The 24,038-nt window shown below is 34.3% G+C and overlaps 1 protein-coding gene across 1 annotated transcript; it reads left to right on the forward strand.

Annotated features, from left to right (window-relative positions):
* The first annotated feature begins 341 nt into the window (after nucleotides 1-341).
* LOC118183446 (8.6 kDa transglutaminase substrate-like) lies at nucleotides 342-15,226 on the forward strand. The gene is made up of 3 exons (XM_035352981.2): nucleotides 342-523; nucleotides 5,129-5,258; nucleotides 14,975-15,226. Exons 1-3 carry the CDS (start codon nucleotides 474-476, stop codon nucleotides 15,119-15,121), a joined length of 327 nt encoding a protein of 108 aa, XP_035208872.2. The 5' UTR covers nucleotides 342-473; the 3' UTR covers nucleotides 15,122-15,226.
* The last annotated feature ends 8,812 nt before the right edge of the window (nucleotides 15,227-24,038 follow it).

Below are 24,038 nucleotides of genomic sequence, written 5' to 3' on the forward strand. Positions count from 1 at the left end.
CTATGAAAGGTTATTGCAATTTTCATCAATATTACTTTTTTTGAACAAAGAATCCGAAATAGGATGAACCCTTTTTTCTGCAAATGTTATCACTAGTTTAAACAAATCTGAAAACCGAGATGAACTTTAATCTTGCAAAGTAAACATTTATACTGTAATTGAAATGAAACATTAGGCAGTGAAAGGAACGAACCCCAGAATAGGTTAAAGCAGTTTGCAGAGAAGAATAATCTGGTTGAGATTAGAATTTGGCATTTGCGATTGCACCTGAAAGGTAACGTGTTAGTTGATAACATATTGTTTGCGAATTTTCGAATTCTGACGCTTCGTCATCGAATTGATAAGGTTACGTGGCAATAGAGCACAAAGAACGCCTACAAAAAGTGTTGACGTGAAGTTGTGCCAGTTGGAATTTAGAAAAACGTTATTGGTATCGTTTCAGAATTCCAGTGTCATTTACTGAAAGTTCTAAAATGAAATTAGCATTGTTTAACCTGTGTTTTGCTCTCTCTGTCCTTTGCTTGTAAGTACTGCTCTCTTATTTATATTTTAATAATAATCAGACAAAACGGTATTTCATAACGTGAAAAAATTTAGAATCGTATCGTTGGAGTTTAGGAATCAACAATATTTTAATGTAGTGTAAGTTTTATATATTTATAACTTAAACCATACAAAAATAATTTTTTAATATATATATATGTCATATTAAATTTTGATTCATATATTTTTATTTTACATATATATATATGCGTAGTAATTCTGAGATATTACCTGATTTATATTTCATTTAAAGAGTACCGGTATTTCACTACCGCTATTCATTTAAAAATGTTTTAAATTTTTTATCCTGAAGATATGCTGAAAAATATTTTTAAAAAGTATTTCAATATTATTTTAAAGCTAATTAATATCTTGTTAAACGTTTCGTTGGATTTTATTCTAATTTGAATACTTTTTTGCATTGCTATGTTAAACAAATAATATTGTTATGTTTATAAATTTCCTAATACAGTGGAGTTTTATTATTTCATATAAAAGTTCAATTTATTAAATGAACAAATTCCAAATAATGTTTCTAATGACATTTTTAAGCAGAATGTTTCAAAAGTTTCAGGAATTATCTTCTGCGACATAAAATATTAATAAATTGGAACTATGAAAAATACACAACCCATAGAGTTCCTTTTAAAGCTTTAAATATAGAAATCTGATTATCATTTTGAAATTTAAATCAGTTACTGTTTCGAAATATAATTGATTTAAATTTCGAAATGGCAACCAGTTAGTTGAAATTTCCATGAAAGATCGACATTTTTCGAAAATTTATTTTTATCAAATACACTTATTTTATAAAATTTTGCAATGTTCTATTGAATAATATCATTATACATTAGTGTGCATAAAATTAAGGATCGGCCTGGTTACGAAACAGCATTTCAAATCAATCTACAGTTTTTCAAAACATTGTCGAGATCTAACTATGGGAATGGGTGTTAAGATTTCTGCCTTTAGGTTAAAGCTGAAAATGAAAAAAACCTTAAGAACTGGTAAGCGAATAATCGCTTAGTTGAGTGAATAGAGAGCAGAACTCAAGAAGGGTTAAATACCCTTTATTATTCAAAATAAATTTAATAGGCGACTCTTTCTTGGAGTTTACAATAAAGCCTCTACTCAGGAATACTAAGAAGTAAAACTTAACTAAATCTAACTAAAAAGATATAACCGAAGCTAATCAAGATTCTAACAGAGTTGGCCCCTTAACGCTAACTAACGGCGAAGCTATCAAGAGCCTAAAGTACGGCCGAGCGTAATAATAGCTTAACAGAGAAAGTAGCCTAAAAGGCGAACCCGCGCTGCTCAGAATATCTAGCTCTCTAACGAAGTAAGTAGAACTTCAAAGTTAAATAGTACTTCTCCTCCTCATTTGCATTTGACCGCGATTCTGAAAATACGTTCTGGCCGGAAGTTGTAAGCTGAAATAAAGAATGGACAGGAAAATAGCTTTAACTAAAAATTAACTGTTAGGCAACGTAGGATAAACCTTACAAGAAAAACAACGTGGTTCAAGAAATCAGGTAAGGGATAAAAAATACCTTTATTCAAACGTGAGTTTTGAGCACTCCAAGCACAGAAATGCGTACTTGGTAGGTGGCAGGCAAGAAAAATACAATCCTCAAAAGGAGGTATGATTACCACTGGCGGCAATGCAGGATTTGCATCATCTGTTCTTGGTTAGTAGAGGCCAACAATGAGTTTTTGGGACATTATGGTCCAATTTCCTTGTAGTGTCAATTCAAGTGCGGAACCGTTGTTGCAGTTTATGATACGCTGAAAGCATTTCCAGTAAAGCGCCGTTCCCACTGCGGTTTATCTGAGCTAACGGAGTCAGTTCCCTGTGTCGACTAGCTCCGCTGTGCCTGCAGTTCAGATTTTTCAACTTGCTGCTCTATGGGGAAAAGCTGGTTTTGGTGATGGGTCAACTACGTTAGTTGTGTTCGTTAGCTCAGATAAACCTCAGTGGGAACGGGCCTTAACATCTCGCATGAGTCGTGGAAACTATGAGGTCCAATTTGTGCAGCGATTGTTCTCTTTCTCTCCGACAGCTCAGAGACTACCGCTATACGATGAGGTTTAGCATTATCTTCCACGAAGAGAGCGAGGTAGTCACCGGAAAAAGATGCTTGTGAATGAGGAGAACCTTAGCACAATAGATGCCATCAGTATCTGAGCCTTTTTGGAAAATGTAGAGCTCCATATGAAAACCAAGCATTATACCTGTCCAAACAGGAACACTGACACCTGCAAACCAAGATCAATGCCTTTCTACAAGGTTGGGGGGATTATATGATACTCTTCCTCTCTAGATGTTTGGATTAGCAGCATCATTAATGAGACTAAATCAGTTGTAAATCAGTTGTCGTTCCCTAAAAGAGCACTCGATCTCCAGTTCTGAGTTCCTGAAATCACAGAAAAAAACGTGTCTGTGGTGAGTAGATGTTAGTAGCACACACAGTACGGGTTACCGAATGAATAAACTATCTATATGAAATCTCCTGCCGCAGTTAAACGCGATATGAGCAGTATATTGAAGGTCTTGAAATTTCACCTACTAGTATCTTCCTTTGATTTCTCTTTACTTGCAAGACCATTTCTCTATTGCTGTGGTTGCATGTGGACAGCTGCTTCTAAACTTTCGAAAGCTGTTCTTATTCTATGAAATATCATCCAAGCTCGTGACACGATGTTGTTTGCGATCTCGAAATCCTCAGTTATACTGATAACAACTTTATAAGCGGGTGCATAAATTAAGAACTTTAGTAAGCGAAAAATGCCAGGTAGGCGTGTGAGAAGACATTCTCACAGTTAAGCGAGTTTGAGAGGGATTTGATCATCGCCATGAAAACCAGAGGATGGGGGACGCGCCGTGTCACTCACTAAGTCGATCCTTCAGAGTGTGCCGTCAAAACATGTTGAGGGCAGTGGATAGTAGATGCGAACACCAAGTGCGGACAACGGTGTGGAACGACCACAAAGACGATGAACCGACAGGATCGAAGGATCGTGCGGCAAACGCTTTTGGATCCCAAGGTGACTTGTTACACAATACAATTAGATGTAGAGGAGCCAGTTGTTCCACAAACCATTTTTAGATGCCTTGCGGGAGCGAATCTGCAATCTAAGAGCTCTTATGATGCTCTGTCTTTAATACCAAAATATTGGCTACTCCGTCTGCAGTGGTTCCAGGGCATAGTGACGTGGAATGCCACATATTAGCTAAACGCGGTAATAAGTGATGAATCTTGGTTCGTTTTGAAGACAGGTGATAGCCGCCTACAGATGGGGAGATGTCCTGGTCCACCGGTAAAATTCTACCCACGCTGTCGCGCGGCACACTACTTGCACAGCAGACGTAATGATCTGGAGGGGGCATGGCTCATGATAGCCGTCCACTTTAATTGTGGTAAGTATAACCTTAACGAGCCAGAATTATGTTGATGACATTATACGACCCTATGTGGGACCTTTCGTAAATGGTCTTCCAGGAACAATTTTTCAGCAAGATAACATTCGTCCGCATACAGCTGAAGTTGCTCAAAACTTTCTACGTCATGTTCAGCCTCTTCCATGGCAAGTCCGCTCCCCGGACTTGTCCACTTTAGAGCATGTGTGGGACCAGCTAAAACGCCAGAAGTCGCCGTGTAAACGTTTAGGAATAAGGAAGCGTCGTTATTGATAAATCCGTTTCGAAAGACCAAAACAATTTGAGAGCAGTGAACTATAAACCTTCTCGATTAGGACTGGGTTCAAATGTTAGAAAATTTGAAAAAAGAGTATGTAGTTGTAACACATTTTTTTTTTCACTTTTATGACTATGGACTTTAAACAAATTTAAATATTCGATAAAATTTTGCAAAATTCTAGATACTTTTTCACATTTTTAGGCCACACGATTTGTGAATTTCTCGAACATTCAGAACTTGCAGAAACAATTCCCAATATAGCCGCTAAACGATTTACCGTGTAAGCGAGCCCTTACAAATTAAATTTTGTAATTGCATTTTGTAATTTGTAATGCGCATGATTTCACCAAGACATATGAAATAGTATGATGCTGCACTTAAAGCTTTTAAAAATTTATAAGCAATGACGATATTTGCCATTTATTCAGAGGTAAGTTGGAAGTCGCCAGAATAAAAATATGGGAAAGAGAAGATATATTTGAAATATGATTTAACGGCGGCTGCAGTTTAATGATTGTTTTAATTGATGGAGCCGGAAATACACGAAACAACGGAAAATTATTGAGTATTAATTTTTGAAAGTTAATATATTTATGATGTGTGGTCTTAAGTCATGAAAATGTGATATAACTGGTAAGTACAAACAGAAATTTTAGCATTTTATCTTTATATTATGGAAAAATTTAGATAATTCCTTGATTCAACTACAGTTTTCAACAGTCTGCTACGGTTGTTAAAATATGATTTTACTACGGTAGTTAGTTTAGAACCTATTACATAATTTTTAAATAGCTGAAATAGGCCGAATGTTATTTCATTCTATTTATTTTCCAGAAAAGTTGTCATCTATTAGGTGATGTTTTCTGTTTTTGTCTTTCGATTAGGACATTGAGCGTTGAAGGACGGTCCCCCATGCAGTGTCCAGACAGTTGCGATTTCAGTGCATGTCCAAAGGTTTCTTGTAATTGCGGAAGTTACAAAGATGAGTGTCATTGCTGTGATATTTGTTACAAGGTGAGTATAAATTCTTACAAGATCGCGTCGCATTTTCTACTGTTCGTATTTGTTTAATTATTTATTAACTATTTTATTGAATAAAAGGATTAAACTTCTTTACTTTAAAATGAATTTTTTGTAGTGTTTAAAAACCGATTCGTTAGAAAAAATAAAGGTTATATAGTTAAAAATGATAAACAGTTTTAAAATTAAACCTATTAGGAAGACTACCCCTCACCCTCCACCTCCTGAGCATTCTGGCTTACCGATTGCTGATCAGGCAGCTACTCCCTCCAAACCTGACGCTATGGATACCACTCCTAATGATCACCCTTCACTGACGACACCATCAACTAATCAAGGCACCTTAGGACGTAAACACCCACCCATTATGATAAAAGATGAAAGATTCGCCTTCTCTCATGTTAAAGCTCTGTTAATTGGATATAATCTGCAAGCTGAACGTGATTATTACGGGCAGTTAATTCAGGGTGGCTTCAAAATTCAATTTAAGACTCCAACTTTTATAAAGACAAATCATTAAGGTGCTTACGGATGCTGGAGTCTGCTATCACTGTTTTGAACTTCCTGACAACAGGTGTAAAAGCTGAAATCAGAAATCTAGCTTCATATACTCCGATCGATGAAATAACGGATGAGCTACTTGCTAAAGGGTTCAGTGTTATTCGTGTTAATCAGTTAAAACGTAGAAGAAGAGGTGAAATGAGCAACCTATCCCTGTTTCTAGTAACCCTTGAAAGAAAAGCTAAGAGCCATTAGATTTTCCATGAAAAATGTATTAATGGAATTAGAATCACTATGGAGAGATATAACGGTCGTGCTGGGTCACTGCAATGTTTCCGCTGCCAGGAATTTCATCATGCTCAATCACACTGCAACCACGAACCCAAATGCGTCCGATGCGGTGTCTCACAGGAGTCATATAACTGTGACAAAGATAGAAGCACTCCACCGAAGTGTGCCAACTGTCAGCAAGTGGGTCACACTGCAAATTACACGGAATGCGAGAAATTTCCTACGGCAAGACCTCACCCACCAGTAACATCTTATGCTGACAGAGTTATTACCAACAAATCATACTTACTTACAAATCCTACAGCAATCAAACGTTGTTGCAACGGCAGTTATCGCTGAGGCAAAAACCATACTCAGCGAACTTAAAAGTTTCGTTAACATCATTAAAGAATCTGGCTTCCCACTTCTATTTAAACAACTCACTCAAGACATGAAACCAGCATCTCAAGGGCCCATCAGCGGCCGAGCGGTAAAGTCGCTGAACACTGGTAGTTCGGTCCGAGGTTCGAATCCCGCGAACGGGCTGGCTGCATGGGCGTTTTCGTGGTTTTCCCCATGTGTAACGTGTATACGAGCCAGTTTCCCTTAGAAAGTCCTCCACGAAAGGCATCCCTCCCTTTAGGCAGATAGCCCTCGAGGCTTTGCCATAATCACATATACACACACACACACCAGCATCTCAAGACACTACAAAATCTAATAATGGATAGATAAAAAAATACAGCGAACTATATACGCTTCATGATATGGAACGCTAACGGTCTCCAAAATCGAAAGCATGAACTGCAACAATTTCTTCGTGATCACGACATCAATACTGCGATTATTACAGAATCCCATGCGCAGCAGTGTCACCGTCTTAATATTTCAAATTATCATAGCTACCGTTGTGATCGGATTTCTCATCGCGGTGGAGGTGTCATTGTCTACGTTAAAAGAAATTTTCCTTCTTGTCTCATAAATTAATGCAATAACAAAGGCTATGAATCAGTGACTATTTGTGTTACCTTCCCGGTGTGCAAAGACTTATATTTTTGTTCATTGTATAACCCACCCCAAAATCACCTTACTGAAAGGCTACTGGTTACGCTATTAACTTAGGATATTCCTGTTATATACATGCGGGGGATTTGAATGCCAAAAGCACTGTATGGAACTGCAGACGCAGTAATCCGAACGGCAAAATTCTCCAGGATTATATTCTAAACCATCTTGTAGCACTTTACACACCGGATGAATACACCTATCGCCCTGATAGAATTGAACATTCTGACATCTTGGACATTGCATTATCTACAACCACGATTCCCATTTAGATGTTGCCCATGAACTCTCGTAAGATCATCTACCCGTCATTGCTACACTTGGGGTTCAAAAGAATGATTTCAGTTCCTCAGTTAAAATAACTGATTGGCAACTTTATGGAAATATTATGAAAAATTATATCATAAATTTAAATGATGTGTACAAGGGGTCGATGCAGCTGTCTCTTCTATTACTGAACATATTCAAAGCGCTGTGGAAGAAGCAAGCTATATGATTAATAAAGGCGAAAAGATTTTTCGTCTCCCTAGGAATATCCGACAACTCATGAGGCAGCGTAATCGATTCAGAAAAGTCTTGTCCTTTCCGTTGCAAAAAGGGCGATAAATCGCTAAAATAAGGACGTTAAGAAATCAGTGAAATCACACAAAGATGAAATGTGGAGCGAAAAATTATCGGAGATTAAATTCAGAATGGCTCGCTCTGGACTCTGATTAAAAATGTAAATCGATTTATCCATCACACCGCCCTCTTTATTTTTTACAATAGAAAAGTGGCTATCTCTAAATAGTGACAAAGCGGATATTTTTAGTATGCATTTGGAAACTCAATTCACACCAAATGAATGGCCTGTTGATAAAAATTTCGAATCATCCACGCTACTTCAAGTACGTGACTGGATCTCTGCACCATCTGTCAAAAATATACCGAAATTTGCCACTCCTGCGGAAGTTGAGAATATTATTAAAAAATGTAAACCGCGCAAGGCGCCCGGTAATGACGGCATCACTAATGCTGCTAAAACAAAAACCTGCCGCGCAACATTATTTGTAAACTGACCAGCATTTTTAATGCATACTTGTACCACAACTATTTTTCTAGCTTATGGAAATGTGCAAAAGTTATTTTGATTCCGAAGCCTGGTAAGGATCACAATAAACCTGACGATTATCGGCCGATCAGTTTAATACCAGTTCTAGGAAAAATCTACGAACGGATTATTTTATCACGCATGCAACCTTATGTCAAGTTACTACCGCCTGAACAATTTGGTTTTCGAGCCAAGCTGTCGATGACCATGCAAACTTGTACGGGTTACGGAGTTTGCTGATTCAGCGCTCCATAATAAATAGTGTGTTTCTCTCCTCATGCAATGCTAGACGTGGAGAAAGTTTTCGACCGCGTCTGGCATGAAGGACCTATCTCAAAATTGATTTCCTGTAACTTTGATAGAGAGCTATTACTTACAATACATTCTTTGATCACGAACAGGGCATTTTATGTTTGTGTAAATGGTGCTCACTCTGGCAAAAAGAATATTCGCAGTCGTATTCCTCAAGGTTCGGTCCTAGGACAGATGTTTTACTTTATGCTGCAGATTTTCCAGAAATACCACAGAACAACTCTATTTTGGATTGCTATGCAGATGACACCGCGTTAGCTGTAAAATCTGAAAATATAAATCACGCAGTCAAAAAACTTTAGGATCTTATTCCTTCTATTGAACAGTGGTGTGCGCAATGGAAAATCCAAATTAATACCTCAAAGTCACAGCTCTTGATCATTCGGAAACGCAAAAGGAGCACTCCGATTAAGAAACAATTTTCTTTATTTAACGAAATTCTTCCAGTGGTTTCCCAGGCCAAATAGCTTGATGTTTTATTTAACGACCGACTTACTTGGACACATCATGTTAATAATGTGCGTGACAGGGCACTTAAAATCGTCAAATGCTTATACTCAATTATTGGGAAATACTCTTCACTGGACCTGAACAAGAAGAGACTTATTTACCTCTCCGTTATCAGACCAGTCATGACTTACGCTTCGCCGACATGGACAACTATCTCCGATAAGGAACTTAAGAAGCTTCAAGTGATGCAAAGAAGATATTTTCGCTTTATTACAAATGTCCACTTCTATGTGCGTAACAAACATTTTCCTGACGACCTAAAGATCGAACCGTTGGCGAAGTTTCTCAGAAAACTCAATGAACGCTTCTATTAGGAAGCACAAGAATGTAATATAATGAAGCATTTTGAACTTTTCAACTAAGAAATTCTTCATGAGGACTGCCATCTTCACCATTTCGTGGCTTTCATGCTTAGCGATAACCAAAATTTTCCTACATAAAGCTGTGCTTTCGCATCTGTACTCTGTCCAAAATCTCTGCTGAATATGTGTTTATAGCATGATTTTGACTTCATCCTCATCACTCATTTAATGCAAAGCAAATGGTTGTAAATATTGTGTATATAGTCTTCCAGTCTATGAGAAATTTATATTTTATGTATTATATCCTGTCTTCAGGACTCACATAGACGTTTCTGTCCTTGCATCGCTATGAAGTAACCAAATGAAGATAGCCGGTATTTGCAAGCTAGACGCGGCGGCAACGACAAACGGAACGACAACGGCAAACGGAGTTTCAAAATTGAGCGTTATCCTATTACTACTTAGCTTTATCTCTAATGCAATTTGTACTTTGAATTTAATTTATGCATTCGAAATTCGTTGAAATTTGTTGCCAAAATTGAAAACTCAAAGATTGGCAGAAAGCCGCAACGGGCATTCCAAATATCAAATAATCCAATCTAGATAAAAGTTAAAAAATATTGAAATATGTAAACGTCAGACTATTGTCTAGCAAAAAATTAAAATTTCAAAAAATTAAAAATGTATTAAGATGTTTAATATATCATTATATTTTTAACTTGAAATTTTGAACCAGTTACATAACACAACTGAGTTAAAAATGCTCATAAAAATTAAAGGACACATTATTAAAAAGTGCAGAATAAAAATTTTAACTTTTTAAAGAAGCGTTTATCTCATTTAAGTGGTTCAATTCATTAACCAATAACAGATTGATTAAATTTGTAAAATAAATTAAAGATCGTATGTTTTGCTGACTAGAAACACGAGCTGGAGTATTCACAGTGGAAGATAAATTAACAAATCTTATATTTCGCACAGTAGCAACATTTTCCAAATGCGCTTGTCTATGTTCTGTCCGTTCTTCGTCCATCAGTTTCCGAGACATCTGGTCTACTTATTTTATTTTAACAGGACATGATTTTACATGTTAACTCAAAGCAACAAATTATCGCCTTTGTAATTACTCTGGAATTACCGCCTTTGTGTTATGACAGAATTCTTAAAAGTCTATAAATTCCAGTAGTCCTTATAAAAAGAACTTAAAAACTCAAGGCACGAAATCCCAAGAAGGAAATTCTGCAGAATGAATAAATATATAAGCTAAAAATGTTGATTCGAATCAGTGCAGAATAGTAGATGATACAGTTTTTTCAATTTGGGATGCATTTTACAAACAGATTTACATTTGTGTTTTTGCTTGACTTAAGTCTATATTTGATTATTTGAGTTTACTCACTATTGATTAATTTTAATCATAAGTTTATTAATTAAGTTTTAATCATAAGTTGATTTAAGTTTTTGATTTTACTCACTATGGCATTAGTTTTCCATTCACTTGTTTTTCCTTGTCCGAATACTGCGTCATAGATGCAAAATTGTTTTGCCACCTTTTTTTATATGCACAACGTAGAATACCACTATGCATATGAAGTTCATAAAATATATTTATGCGATATTTCGTATATAAGTGTTTATTACTTGCATTATCTAGAAATACTAAACCGTTTAAACTGATTTTACTTGAGGAGGAAAACGGAAAAATCGGTTCTTTGAAAAGATTATTTATCAGAGAAAGGGTACTTAAAAATGTATTTTTAATTTTTTCTTCTCTGCTGTCGAGTGGAGCTGAACAGGTGTATTAGCTATAGATAAGAAGAGAGATAGCAAAATGATTTTCCAGCTTTAAAATAAAAAAAAAATCTAGTGTTTGCAACTGCATGGTTGGGTAAAAAAAAATAAAGCTAGCACAAAAATGAACTATTTTTTTATAATTATTTTAAAGTAATAGATTTTTAAGAATGAGTTCAAGTATCTGAGTGCTTATTAAATACTTTTGGACTAAGTACTTTTGGGTATTTGGCATGGGACTTGAATTTCAAATTTTTAAAGTTCACCATTTTTATAGTAGATTAGATTGCAGATAAGCAAAACAATTTATTTTTCTTGTTATAGAGAAGGAATAAGTGTTTCAGAGGTTAATGCTTGATTAATTGAAATTTATTGGGAATTACATTCACAGCACCAATCAGTATAAAAATTCAACTTTGTCGTGATACGATCTAAATGTGTAAAAGAACACGCTATTATTATTACTATAGTAAGTTTTCAGTGGCATTTCGAGGTAAAAAGTTCATTTTTGATGAGAATCATTATAAGGTTCAGTTAGGTAAAACTGTTCGAAGGTATTTAAGGACTACGTGCCATACGATGGACGGTTTCATAGAGCACTTTTTAAAGGAATTTTGTTTCGCTCGAAAACGCTATGTAGTCAGCGAACTGCAACCATGCTAAACTACGATGGTTCAGTGGACTTGTTCAAGCGGCCTCTGATATAAACTTATACATTATAACATTTTTTAAATAATACGTGATTAATTACATGTTAATAAATAAAATGTTTCTGGAAATATCATTTCGTGTGTTATAATAAATTTAGTTTTCAGTCATCAGGATATTCCAGTTTAAAATATTTAAATTAATTCAAAAATCAAACAACAAAAATAAGCGTTATACTTTCAAATTTTCACAGGATTAGTTTCGATGGTTTTATCCATTTGCGCTTTTGCGGATGAGGATGGTGGTTCGGTAAAACCATCGAAACTAGTCCTGTGAAAATTTGAAAATATAACGCTGATTTTTGTGGTTTGATTTCTGAATTAGTATTTGTTTGGGGTGTTATTGTGTCTTAATATTTAAATTAGTTTACATATACTGGGTATATGAAAAGATGAAATAGAGAAATCTGAGACATTTTTAACACTTTGTGTATATTACTTCACTAAATGAAATCCTTTCGAATCAAAGTAAATTTTCTGAAATATTTTATAAATTCAGGATAGCAATGAAAAAAAGCACATTTAAATCTTATGTTTGCAATTTCTGCCTTCTCTCTTCACGAACAGTAACACTGAAGAGTGGATAAATCTTATCATTCAAAATGAAAATGTCCAAATTAGAGCTCAAAAATGATTGGATAAGGGGAATAACAATAATTTTTCTTCAAATTTTATGTGTTGGATCAAGTTCTAGATTTTAAAACTGGATTGAATTAAATTATTTGATTATAGCATAGTTTATTGGGCCTTCTTTCCACATTAGTGGAAAAATACCTTCGCAGACGTCTTTTTGAAGGAAATTGGCTCGTATTTCTGTTACAGATGATCAAAACCATGAAAACTCCCATTGAATCAACCTGTTCGCCAAGACTTGAGCGAGCATCAAACTAATAGTATTCGGCGGTCTTATTCATTTGGCTAGTGATAAGTCGAAGAATTTCAAAAGCCTCTGCATTCTGGAAAAAAATTCAATGATTTAAAAACGAGTTTAATATCGATTAAACTGCTGATGATAGAATTAAAAATAAAAACTGAAACAAAAGAACTCCACGGCTATTGCAAAACAGCTTTTATATGATTTGGATTGTTTAATAAAAGCTAACAAGCAGCAGTTGTCTGCCTAACAGAGTGAATCCTTCGTAAAGGACGTTTTTGAAAAAATGATTCAGCTTGATTAATAGTAGTCTTTCAATTTCGTGTGAAATATAATACAAAAGATTAACATAAATTCCTTTAAAAGCTCATATTAAAGCATAATAACTTTAAGATCATAATGATTTGTTGAACAAACAACTACAAACTTTGGAAGGGAAAATGTATGCTTGCTATTAACAGCTTTGCTTTTTTCAATGTGTTACTGCAACAATTGCATATCATATTTTGATATCCCATACAGAATATAATCATCTGTTTAGTAATGAACGCATCATTTCATGAACCTTTCAATGAAAATCATTCCATGTATTTGTTTACTGTATACTGTAACAAGTATTATGTACTCCTGTTGTCAACAACTGCTTTCTTTTACTATTCAAATCGAATACAAGATTCTTTACTTTTAAGCTTTTCCCTCCAACTTTTTTTACTAACCTATAACTTAAGTATATAAACACATTTAGATATTATTCTGATTTATTATGTCATATTTCGTTAATAGATTAAGGTTTCGTTCGTCTTACTATGACTCCAGTTTCCAGTGTGTTTTGCATTAGTGCTTTATTCTGTAGAATAATACAGGGGAGGGGGTAAATCTAGATACACTGATTGCCTTAAAATTACTAAACCATATAGGAAGCGTCCAAAGAACCTGAAATTTGCATAAAAGGTAGAATACTTTGGGCTACACTAACTATTAGCATTTCAAGGTACACACGCATTGCAGACAAAATTAATGCAGACGACTTCGAAATAATGCAAAGACAAATTTAAAAGCTAGTTTTTATTCGGATGTCTAATTTACTCGCTCTTTTTGCATTGGAGATTAGGTTATGCCTCAAGTAAGAAGGAACTCATGCTTGCACATCTCAGAATTCCATCCCGGGAGAATCGTAGATCAGTGTTTAGCACATACGTGGTACGATTATCTTACCACATAACAGCTGCTCGCTTTGGTCGAGATACAACGACTGTTATGAGAATTTGCAATCGATAGGACCAGGAGGCAATACAAAGTGATGTGACGGATCTCAGTTGCCGTACTCAGCAGTGTCCGAAACGTCAAATTGCTCGTGAGGCTGTGTTTCACTGTTCCAAATATCCGAAGGAATGTGTGGCGACATTTGTAATGGCCATGGATTGCGAGAAAGGAGACTATGGACATTGCTTCAGTCTATTGACGCTACAGAATAGGAATTTTTGTTTGCAACGATGTAATTAACAGTGCAAATGAACATCGTCTTTTCTGATGTACCTCGATTTTGCCTACAACATCATGATGATCTATCCGTCTGAGGAGGCATCGAGAGAAATGAACGTTGGAAGCTGATAGTCTTCGTGGTTATAGTAGCATTTGGATTGATGCCGTAGAGGCACCATTAAAACTCATTCCGTTCACATATATTCCTCATGTCCTGTACTTTAACTGGCTACCATTATATTACCGAGGTTTTGATGTTCATGGCTGTGCTATATTTTCGGACTCTCTTGTTGCTTTTCCAGCAAAATAGCGCATGTTGCTCAAGTTCTGTATTTGTTTAGAACACTGTGACTCTGGTCTTGGCGTATTCTCCAGATCTCTCATGAATTGGTCAATGGTTGCAGAGAGACTGGCACTACAGTGGCCGCGAACCAGTACGATTGATGAAATCTGACATAAGATTGAAGCCACATGGTCTGCAATAACCGTAATCCATCCCCAAGAACAGACTATCCAAGGTAATCTGTTCGATTCGATGCCTAGACGTGTAACATCTGCCATTTTTAACAAAAGCTGATGCTCATGACATTGATTTGTGCATTTCTTATACCTCAAATTTAAATAATTTCATTTTCCATTATAATTTATTTGTAAATTAAATGCGAATTTTCTGACAGCCTTCATTCATTGCGTAGAAATTTTAATATTCAGTAGTGTAATTTAAGAGTATATTTTGAGTTTTTCATTATCAGATTTTAGAACATTTCTAAAATAATGTCTCACATGTATTTTTTGTTTTCCTTTAGTGTGAAGGGGAGGTGTGTAGTATCGTAGAAGCCGACGCTTGTGTCGAAGGTACCACTTGCACACATCCACCGGGATCTAGCGCTGCGGATATTTACAACAATCCTGGAATATGTAAGAAAACTGAAAAGTTATCTTCTGTTACTTGATTAAAAACGCATGATTTAAAATGCTTAATTATAAAGTGCGAGATGTTATGTAATGGAAATTCTGCATACTTATTACAATGTAAATAAAAACTGTGTGTGAGAGAATGTCTACTTCTGAATTTTAATGATGGATTGAAAAGCTTATTTCAAAATATTATTTAAGAACAAAGTTTAAGTTAGAAATTACAATACTTATTAACACATGAATAACATAAATATTCTACATTTCAAACCCATACATATGTCTCAAAATACAGAATATATGACTTGTGAACGGCACATAGAATGAATCACTATTGACTTTTGCAATTAATAGTTATAAAAATAAAAATCATTTAAAAAGTGCATGATCTCTAGAATTACTAATTAATAATCATACAAAAATTATTTTTTGAATATTGGAAACCATTTAAATAATTATTTGAATATCAAAAAATGAATTAATGAAGAAGGAAAACGTTAAGTGTTTGTCTTTATCTAACCTGAAGAAAAATATAAAGAATGAGTGTGCGATGAGTCCATAAATTAAATTTTTTCTAAACAATTGAAACTACATAATAGTAGGGGCTATGTTATATCAGCATAGTAAGGGACTAGTTTGTGGTAATGATCGATTTTAGTCTTAGAATCTGATGAATTACGAATATGAACTACGACGTCATTCCACCTGTTTAGGACTGTCCGACCCAGGATGACTAAAGTTTTGGAAAAAGTTCTTTTCGTCAAATTGGATTCCATAACCATACCTTGTTACTTCTGCTGAATCGATGTCCTGTAGCTCTCGTGCTGGCACCACATTTGCACATCAGGTTTTGCTTTACTCCAGTAGAAGAGCTCTCATACTCTGTGCAGAGTCTTTTATTCCGAAGTTGCCTCCTATCTAACTGCTATGGTCGAGAACCAGTCAACTGCTATAGGAACGCCTTTCCATTATACGATTCAAGCATCTGGTACAGGACTCCGTTTCGAATATGGCTCGAGTCACAGAGAGCCAATATTATTTGGTCGTAGCTCTATAGATCGAAATTTTCTTCCAGCTTTGATTTTCATTTGAAGATTCCATTAGGTTAATTATGGGTTAAAAGTCGCTGTCTTCCAACTGGTCTTTTCTGACTTCTTCATCACTCCATAGATCCAGGTCAGACGATGTTGAGTTTGATGTACGATCTGATTAAACGGCCTGTATTTGGATTCGACACTGGAGCAATATCGGCAGCTTTCTGGGTAGGAAGTCTTCTAGATAGACGGTTTGCATTTCCGTGTAGCGATCGTTTCCGATGATAGACAAGGATGTCATATTCCTGGAGTTTCTGTATCTATCTCGCTATTTGGCCTCAGGAAATCTTGAAATTCAAGAGCAGGTCAACGATGCATGATCTATACGGAGCAGTAATTTCCCTCTTAAAGAGGATGGTGGAAATGTTCGACTCGCTTAACTATGGTGAATAACTCTTTCCCGGCAACAAAGTAATTCCTCTCCGGTTTAGATAGAACGTTGCTCCAGTATGCTACGACACATTTTTGACTGTTTATTTCTGGAAACAAAACAGTGCTTACACTCTCATTGCTGGCATCTGTGTCAAGAATAAATGGTTTGTCTAGCTGCGGGTACGTCAGGATTGTCGCAGATATTAAAGCCACCTTCACTCTGTAAAATGCATCCTCATATTCATTTATCCACAAGAACTTTTGATTCCTCTCTAGAAATTGATGAAGGGATCTTCTACAAAAGAAAAGACTTTGACAAACTTTCCATATTAGATGCGAAGCCGTAGGAAACTTCTCAGCTGATGGACATTTTCCAGGCGTCTCTAATCTTTAGCTATCGACACTTTTTCTGAATCCGTACGCACAACTTCAGCAACGATGTCATGTCCGAGGTAACTCACTTCATTTCTGAACCATTTACATTTGCCAGGATTTAACTTTAAATTAGCTTCCTTAAGTTTCTTAAGTACCTTCCTAATATTTTCTGAGTGCTCTTCAAAAGTTTTCCCGACGATGACGATGTTTATCCAGGTATATAGGATAGGCTTCGTCGATAAGACCTCGTAGAACGTTCCCCATGAGGCGTTCGCGTTGCATTGCATAATCCAAACTACCTTGAACTGCCAAAGTCTTCGTTCGGTTGTAAATGGCGTCTTTTTCTCAGTGATTAGGGTGTATGTACCTGCCAATATCGTTTCTTTAAGTCAAGCGTCAGACAACACTAGCTTCTAGATAGAATGTCCAGAATTTCATCAATACTAGGAGGAAGGTAGCTGTCTTTCTTCGTGACGTCGTTCAATCAACGATAGTCAACGCAAAATCTCGTTGAATCGCCGTTGTGACACATTTACGACCTTTACATTGCTGTCTGAATGCATCACCAGAAACTTTAAATCGTTTGCAGATTCTTGGTTTTCAGATAATCGTATCTACATTCTTTAAATGTTGGTATAATACTTTTAGATTTTTACAGATCCGTGTCAGTATCTGTCTTGTTTCCATTTTTCCAAACGCATACAATTTCTCACAATTTATCAAACGTTTTCTGAATGACATTTCACAGGAGAAAATGTAATACAACTACTACTGACCAGAAATTAGAATTTGAAGAATCTTTAGCAATCTTTTCTTTACAAGCCGAAAGAACGGGCGAAAAAATTGCATATTTCTATATAGCGAAAGTAAATCGCATTGGACTAAGTGATATAAAACGTAAATTTAGCGTTTGCTACCTTGAGCTACCAACCACCTTTCATGGGACTTTATGCAATTAATATGAAGCACCATTTTTTTTCCTCAATATTTTTTCCTACCAGCAAATTTTTAAGTTTATTTATGAAATTCAAAATCAAGTGAGTATTTTATGGTTTGAATGAAATATCATTGATTATAAATGTAAAGGTGTGACTAAGCTTTTGTACAGTTGTTGTTCTAAATAACGAGGCTTAGAGAATTCGTTTTGCGAACTTTGTGAACAGTGTCATAGTATAATTCCCAAAGTTCATAAATCTGAAATTTTATCCTCCCTCATTGCTTGGGATCTAAGTACTTAACTACTGGACAGATACTTAGTTTTCCAAGTTTTCTTCTTAAAATTTCATTTACAGGTTTGTTTTATAGTTGTTTATTTTCTGTTGACATTAAAAATTACTTACCCTCTTTTGAAATATACTTTGTTTTTTAACAGGGGCTTTATCTGATTAATGTTTTACGCTTCGATGCGATTACTAGATAAGGTACTTAATAAATTATCTACAAGGCTGCGTTTCTTCTGATGACTCGAACTGCAAAAATTCACTATAACTGAAATGCAGGTTTAATCTTGCTCAGATTGTTGTCACGGAACCTATCTGTTTTATTGCAAAACAGGGTATTTTTATCTCAAATTTGCCAATTCAAGGCACGATTTCTTACTGGAAAGGCTTCTTAAAATCTATCACTTTTTATTTCGATTTCCTTATTGATATATACAGTTAAAAGAGAATGAAATTTATTATCAATTCCACAAAGGGTTACAGCCGAAAACATCGTGGCAAAAATATCGCGGACGAAAACATCGCGGAGAAAACAACGCAAGGCAAAAACTTCGTGCTACAAAACATCGTGGGAGAAAACATCGCAAAGAGAAAACATTGCAGTTCTAAAACGTCGTGGTACAAAACATCGTCGTCGAAAATAAAGCGGTTCAAAAACTTAGCAGTTTAAAAATATAGTCGTCGAAAATATCGTGATAAAAATTAAAGTGTCTACAAATCATCGCATGACGATGACATGGCAGACATGCTTTTTTCAGGTTTATGGATATTCCCATTATGATTTGTGAGCGCAAGATGTGAAGAAGGATAATTTTTACTTTCACACTTTTGTATAAACTAATAAATTTTTGCTGAGAAAATAAGCATAAAAATTAATGCAACTTACAGCACTTAATAGAATTTTAAACCGACATAGTTAACTAAAAAAGGCCATTAATAAATAATTTTTTATAAAGTTTTTACTGGTAATTTTTTATGAAAAGTATAATCTATAAGTTGCATTTAATTTTCTATGCTTAAGTTTCCTTCTTACTTTTTTAAGCAAAAATTTATTAATTAATAAAAAAATGTGAAAGTAAAAATTATCCTTCTTCACATCTTGCGCTCACAAATCATTATGGGAATATCCATTTACAATTATTAAAACCTGAAAAAAGCATGTCTGCGATGTTATCGTCATGCGATGATTTGTAAACACTTTATTTTTTGCCTCTATTTAAATTTTTGTGTTTTAAATTTTTGTGTTTTAAATATTCCATTTGATAACCCATAATCTTCAATATATTTCTACACCGTAATTGCCAAGACAATAAAGCTTTTTTTAGTATTGAAAGAGATATTTAATTAATCGCTTCCTTGACTTTGGACAACGCACTTTTTAAAGGTCCAAAAGTGCACAAATACATTGGTGATAGAACAGAAGATTTAGTAGGGATATGAGTAAGGGGTATGGCCTTAATACTCGTTTCTTGTTCCATTTTTTTCAATTAACAGTAGATTTTGACGTGCGGCTGCTCGTTTTGTCTTGATGCAGTTCTACTGATTGATAGCACTGAGGGTAAGGAGAAGGCATTTAATATTTGAGAATTGGGTATAAAATATGTTCCTGATAATATGTGAAGTTGACCTTAACAGTTTTCTGCACTGTCTTTAATTTTAATTTGCCATTATATTAAGAATCAACAACAATCATGAATGCCTTTGAAAAACTTTCTTTAAATTCTTTGAACATGTTCTAAGATTTTTTTCCTTTTCTTTGATGCTAATAAAGGGATACATTGTGACTCTGACAACATTTTTCCATTTTTGTTGGAATAATTGTTTCTCATAGAAGATTCTTTAAATGATATGTCGTGGAGAAAGACAATGCACATTGCAGTTTTCACCTTTTTTAAGATTCAAATCAGTATTAATCATTTTGTTTACAGTTGACACTAAGTGATTTAATGATTTGGCAACTGTCCAATGACTCTGCGGATTTTCTTTCAACACTGAAGTTCTTACCTTTGCAACATTCGGAATATTTCTTTTTTTTTTCCTTAGATATATACTAGTTTGAACAATTTTTCTTCTTAAAGCCAAACTTTCACATTTTCCTTCCATTCTTACTGATAGTATTATCTATGGTTGTTTTAGATACCGGAAAATCATGGTTTCACAGCATTTTTTAATAACTAGATGCGAATAATTGTTTTCGGAAAAATCATAGCCTTCCGCTCACTGTTTCTTTAAAAGCGCCATTTTGCATAAAAATAAAACTAACTGTCAAGCAGCAGATGATAATTTATACTTTCAAAAATATAGTTGCAGTTGAAAAAATGTTTTACATTAAAAATTGTTTTTATGCGAGAGCAAAGTAGTCTAAAAAATGTGTGAAGAACATTAGTAATAATACTTCTTTAATACCGAGATAATGACTGCAATACTCATAAGACGTCTACTCATAAACATAACTATGCTTAAAATATCTACTTTGGAAATTCTTGCATACCGTTAATTTTTTAATTTTTGGTATATATATATATATATATATATATGTAATAATAAATGGAACTTATTATAACTTTCACAATTCACAATTCTTCAGTTGTAAAAAACAGACACAACTTGCACTAAAAAGTTCTTTCTCTTCCATTGGAATTATTTTCCTTTTGGGTACACCCATCCTGCCGACTCCTTGTGATGTACCAGCTTTTGTCAGGAATAAATAGATTATTGAAGAATCATAAATGTACTCGTAGCTTAAATAATCAGACGGTAAGTTTAAAAAAAAGAATCCATTTATTATTATAAATATATATATAATCTTACACACATACATTTTAAAATTATATCTAAAAATTGCATTATTACTCACTTTTGTTCTTATTTAAACCACTGCATACATTGGTTTCCAAAATCAGTAGTGGAGAGATGATTACACTTTTATTCCACTTATATACAAAACATCTGAAATTTTATTTGTCAGTAAACAGCATAAATGTAATTTTGCTTTCTCATGTATTATCACGCATATAATGAATGTTCGGCTCTAAAGAATTGCCATCCTTGATTTGGAAAAAGAAATCTGTTTTTAAATACATTACAGATATTTTTTTTCTTATTATCGCGTATATGAAGAATGCTCTGGTTTAATAAAAAGTTGCCATACATGATTTCGGAAAAGATTTTTTAAATATATGAAAGATAACAATTTGAATTTCAGAAAATATCTTTAAAATCAATGGATTAAGAATTTAAAAAAAATCTACAAGATTTCAGATTTTAAATTACGTCCAAAGGGGCGTTTTTTTAACATTTTATTTGTTACATTTATTTATTAAATATCACATTCTTTGCACTTAAACCATATAATTCAGTTCAACAGCAATACGCAAAATAGTTTTAAATTGAGCATATCTTTAGAATTTCCGATACAGAGACTCACGCACTGGAGATAAAAATATTTTTTTCTGTATAACGTTGCCATGGCTCGCTTTGAAATCCTTGAGTTTGTTAATCAAAAATTCGTTAAAATTTTACAAAATATGAAATCGATAATAAAACAAATTCCAAATTTCAAATTTGGACTTCCACATGCCCATATTCGTAGGAGAATTACGTCATTCAAAATTCGATGGCTCTATGTACCGTTGTTTTATCACAATGCGACAAATAAACATACATTTACGCAGATTTTTCATTACTTAATTTCTTCAAATATAATGCAGGAGTCTAGCATTTGGTGGCAACAATTTGAAAAGTGAAACGCACATTTATAGTCATTCAACGCAAAATCGCAAAAAGAAAAAAATACTCCTTCAGGAACAAAGCCCCTTTGGACTAAAAAAAAAATGCAAAAATATTGAATTGTGAAAGTTTAATGAGCTACATTCCGATGATCTTAAAGACCACGTAATTTCTGAACTGAAACAAACAATGTAGATGAGCTCAGATATCACGTGGCTTATTATAGCTAACGTAAATAAACAAGTGCATTCTTTCACTTCTTCCCTTGCGAAATGTGTCTCGTCATTCGTTCATTTTAAAATTACCATTGTTAAATATAATGAGGGGTATCAATAAATGTAAATTGTTTAGCTAATGATTAGTCAAAAATCAACGCCCACCAAAAAATTTTAAAAACATTTAAAAAAAAATCTAAAAGCTTTCAGATTTTACGTTACGCCCAAAGAGGCGTTTTTCTAACGTTTCCTGTGTTAACCCTTTCCGGCACGCTACCTTTTAAAGTTGAAGTTTTGATTTAAAAAAATAAAAAATGGTAGGCAGTCTAATTAGTCCTAGAGAAGTACACAAGTAAAATTTTGTGAAGATAGACCTTATCGTTTTAATTCTGTGGGTGTGCCGAAAGTGGCACACTGATTGAATAGAGCTTCGAAAAGAGTTTTGAAACGAGCATAGTTGTCAATGAACTGACCGATGAGATGCGGAGAAACAAAAAATACAGACTCTCAGTTGTCCTAAATTATCGTTGAGTCCAGTCTGGGCACACCTAGGGTTCGCCGTTTGATTTTAGGCAAGATTTCAAGGTAAAAATTTAAAACTAATATAGAATAAGGAGATTAGCATACAGCCAAAAAATAACATAGACATTTCTTTTCAAATAATTCCTTTTATATCCTAAAAAAATTCTGGAAGATTTCTTTGAAAAATGAGGGTCTTAAAAACTAAACATGGCTAAAATATATGGACTGGTTTGTGTTGAGCTGCCAAAAGAAGGTTCAGAGTAACCTATAGTAACCTATAAATTCTTTTTTATTCAATGTTTCTGTGTGTACAGAAGGAAATGTTTAGGTGTGTCCAGACCGGACACACTGTGCCGCAAAGGGTTAACTTTTTTATTAAATATCATGTTATTCTCACTTGAACCATAAAATTCAGTCTAACAGCAATATCGCAAAATTATTTCAAAAAGAACATTTCTTTAGAATTTGCGATGCACAGTCACGTGCGCTAGAGATTTTTTTTTTTTTTTTTTTTTTTTTTTTTTTGTGCAGCTCGCTTTGAAATCGTTGAGTTTGTTAATAAAAATTCGTTTAAGTTTTACAAAATATGAAATAGATAATAAAACAAATTCCAAATTCCAAATTAGGGCTTCCAGATGCCCATATTCGGCGGAAGATTACGTTATTGAAAATTAGATGGCTCTAGGTACCATTGTTTATCACAATGCGAGAAACATTGATGCATTTATGCAGATTCTTCATTATTTAATTGATTGAAATATAACACAGGGCGATAATATTTGGAGGCGAAAATTTGAAAAACTGAATCAAAGTTTATAGTGAATCAACTAAAAATGCCAAAACGAAATTGATAATCCTTCTGGAAAAATTGCCCTTCCTGGACTAAAGAAATGTGACACTACTTTTGCAGTGAGGAGAAAGAAAAGGAGAGAGAGAAACTTTGCCGTATATTTTTTACATCTGGTGTTGGCAGCCGCTATTATTTCTTTTCAAATATTTTTTCAGTGAAGGAAGTTCAGCCTCTCAATTTAATTTTAGAATTTACGATTTAATGTATTATATGTTATTTGTAAACGAATGAGATTATACATACCATCGCGACATCAGAGTGCCTATGCTCGAGGTACTATCTCTGCCGAATAAAACTTGACATAGCGAAACATGTTTGTTTAAAGAATTTTCCTTATCATAAAATTCGTAAAATAGACAAAAAATATTCACACAGAGTTTCTTAGAGTAAGCATAAATATATAATTGAAATATTAAAAATTCATTTGAGGTGAGGAAGAGAAAACGGATACTGTTCTTCGAAAATAATATGTTTATTAAGAATTGCCCTAAGGAGTCTTACATTGTTTACAGATAACTAGACATTATTTATATCAGTTCAAATATTTAATAAAGTACAAACAGTTTGTCAATGGAATT

Source organism: Stegodyphus dumicola, chromosome 10 (genome assembly GCF_044657685.1).
Source record: "Stegodyphus dumicola isolate Sdum_Otavi_A_Nest chromosome 10, ASM4465768v1".
Lineage (NCBI taxonomy): Eukaryota > Metazoa > Arthropoda > Arachnida > Araneae > Eresidae > Stegodyphus > Stegodyphus dumicola.

What these genes read in the sequence shown, in the direction of transcription:
- LOC118183446 (XM_035352981.2), top strand. Translation starts at nt 474, where the DNA reads ATGAAATTAGCATTGTTTAACCTGTGTTTTGCTCTCTCTGTCCTTTGC. An exon ending in GCTCTCTCTGTCCTTTGCTT is followed by an intron (nt 524 to 5,128) that starts GTAAGTACTGCT and finishes TCTTTCGATTAG; the next exon opens with GACATTGAGCGTTGAAGGAC. An exon ending in GCTGTGATATTTGTTACAAG is followed by an intron (nt 5,259 to 14,974) that starts GTGAGTATAAAT and finishes GTTTTCCTTTAG; the next exon opens with TGTGAAGGGGAGGTGTGTAG.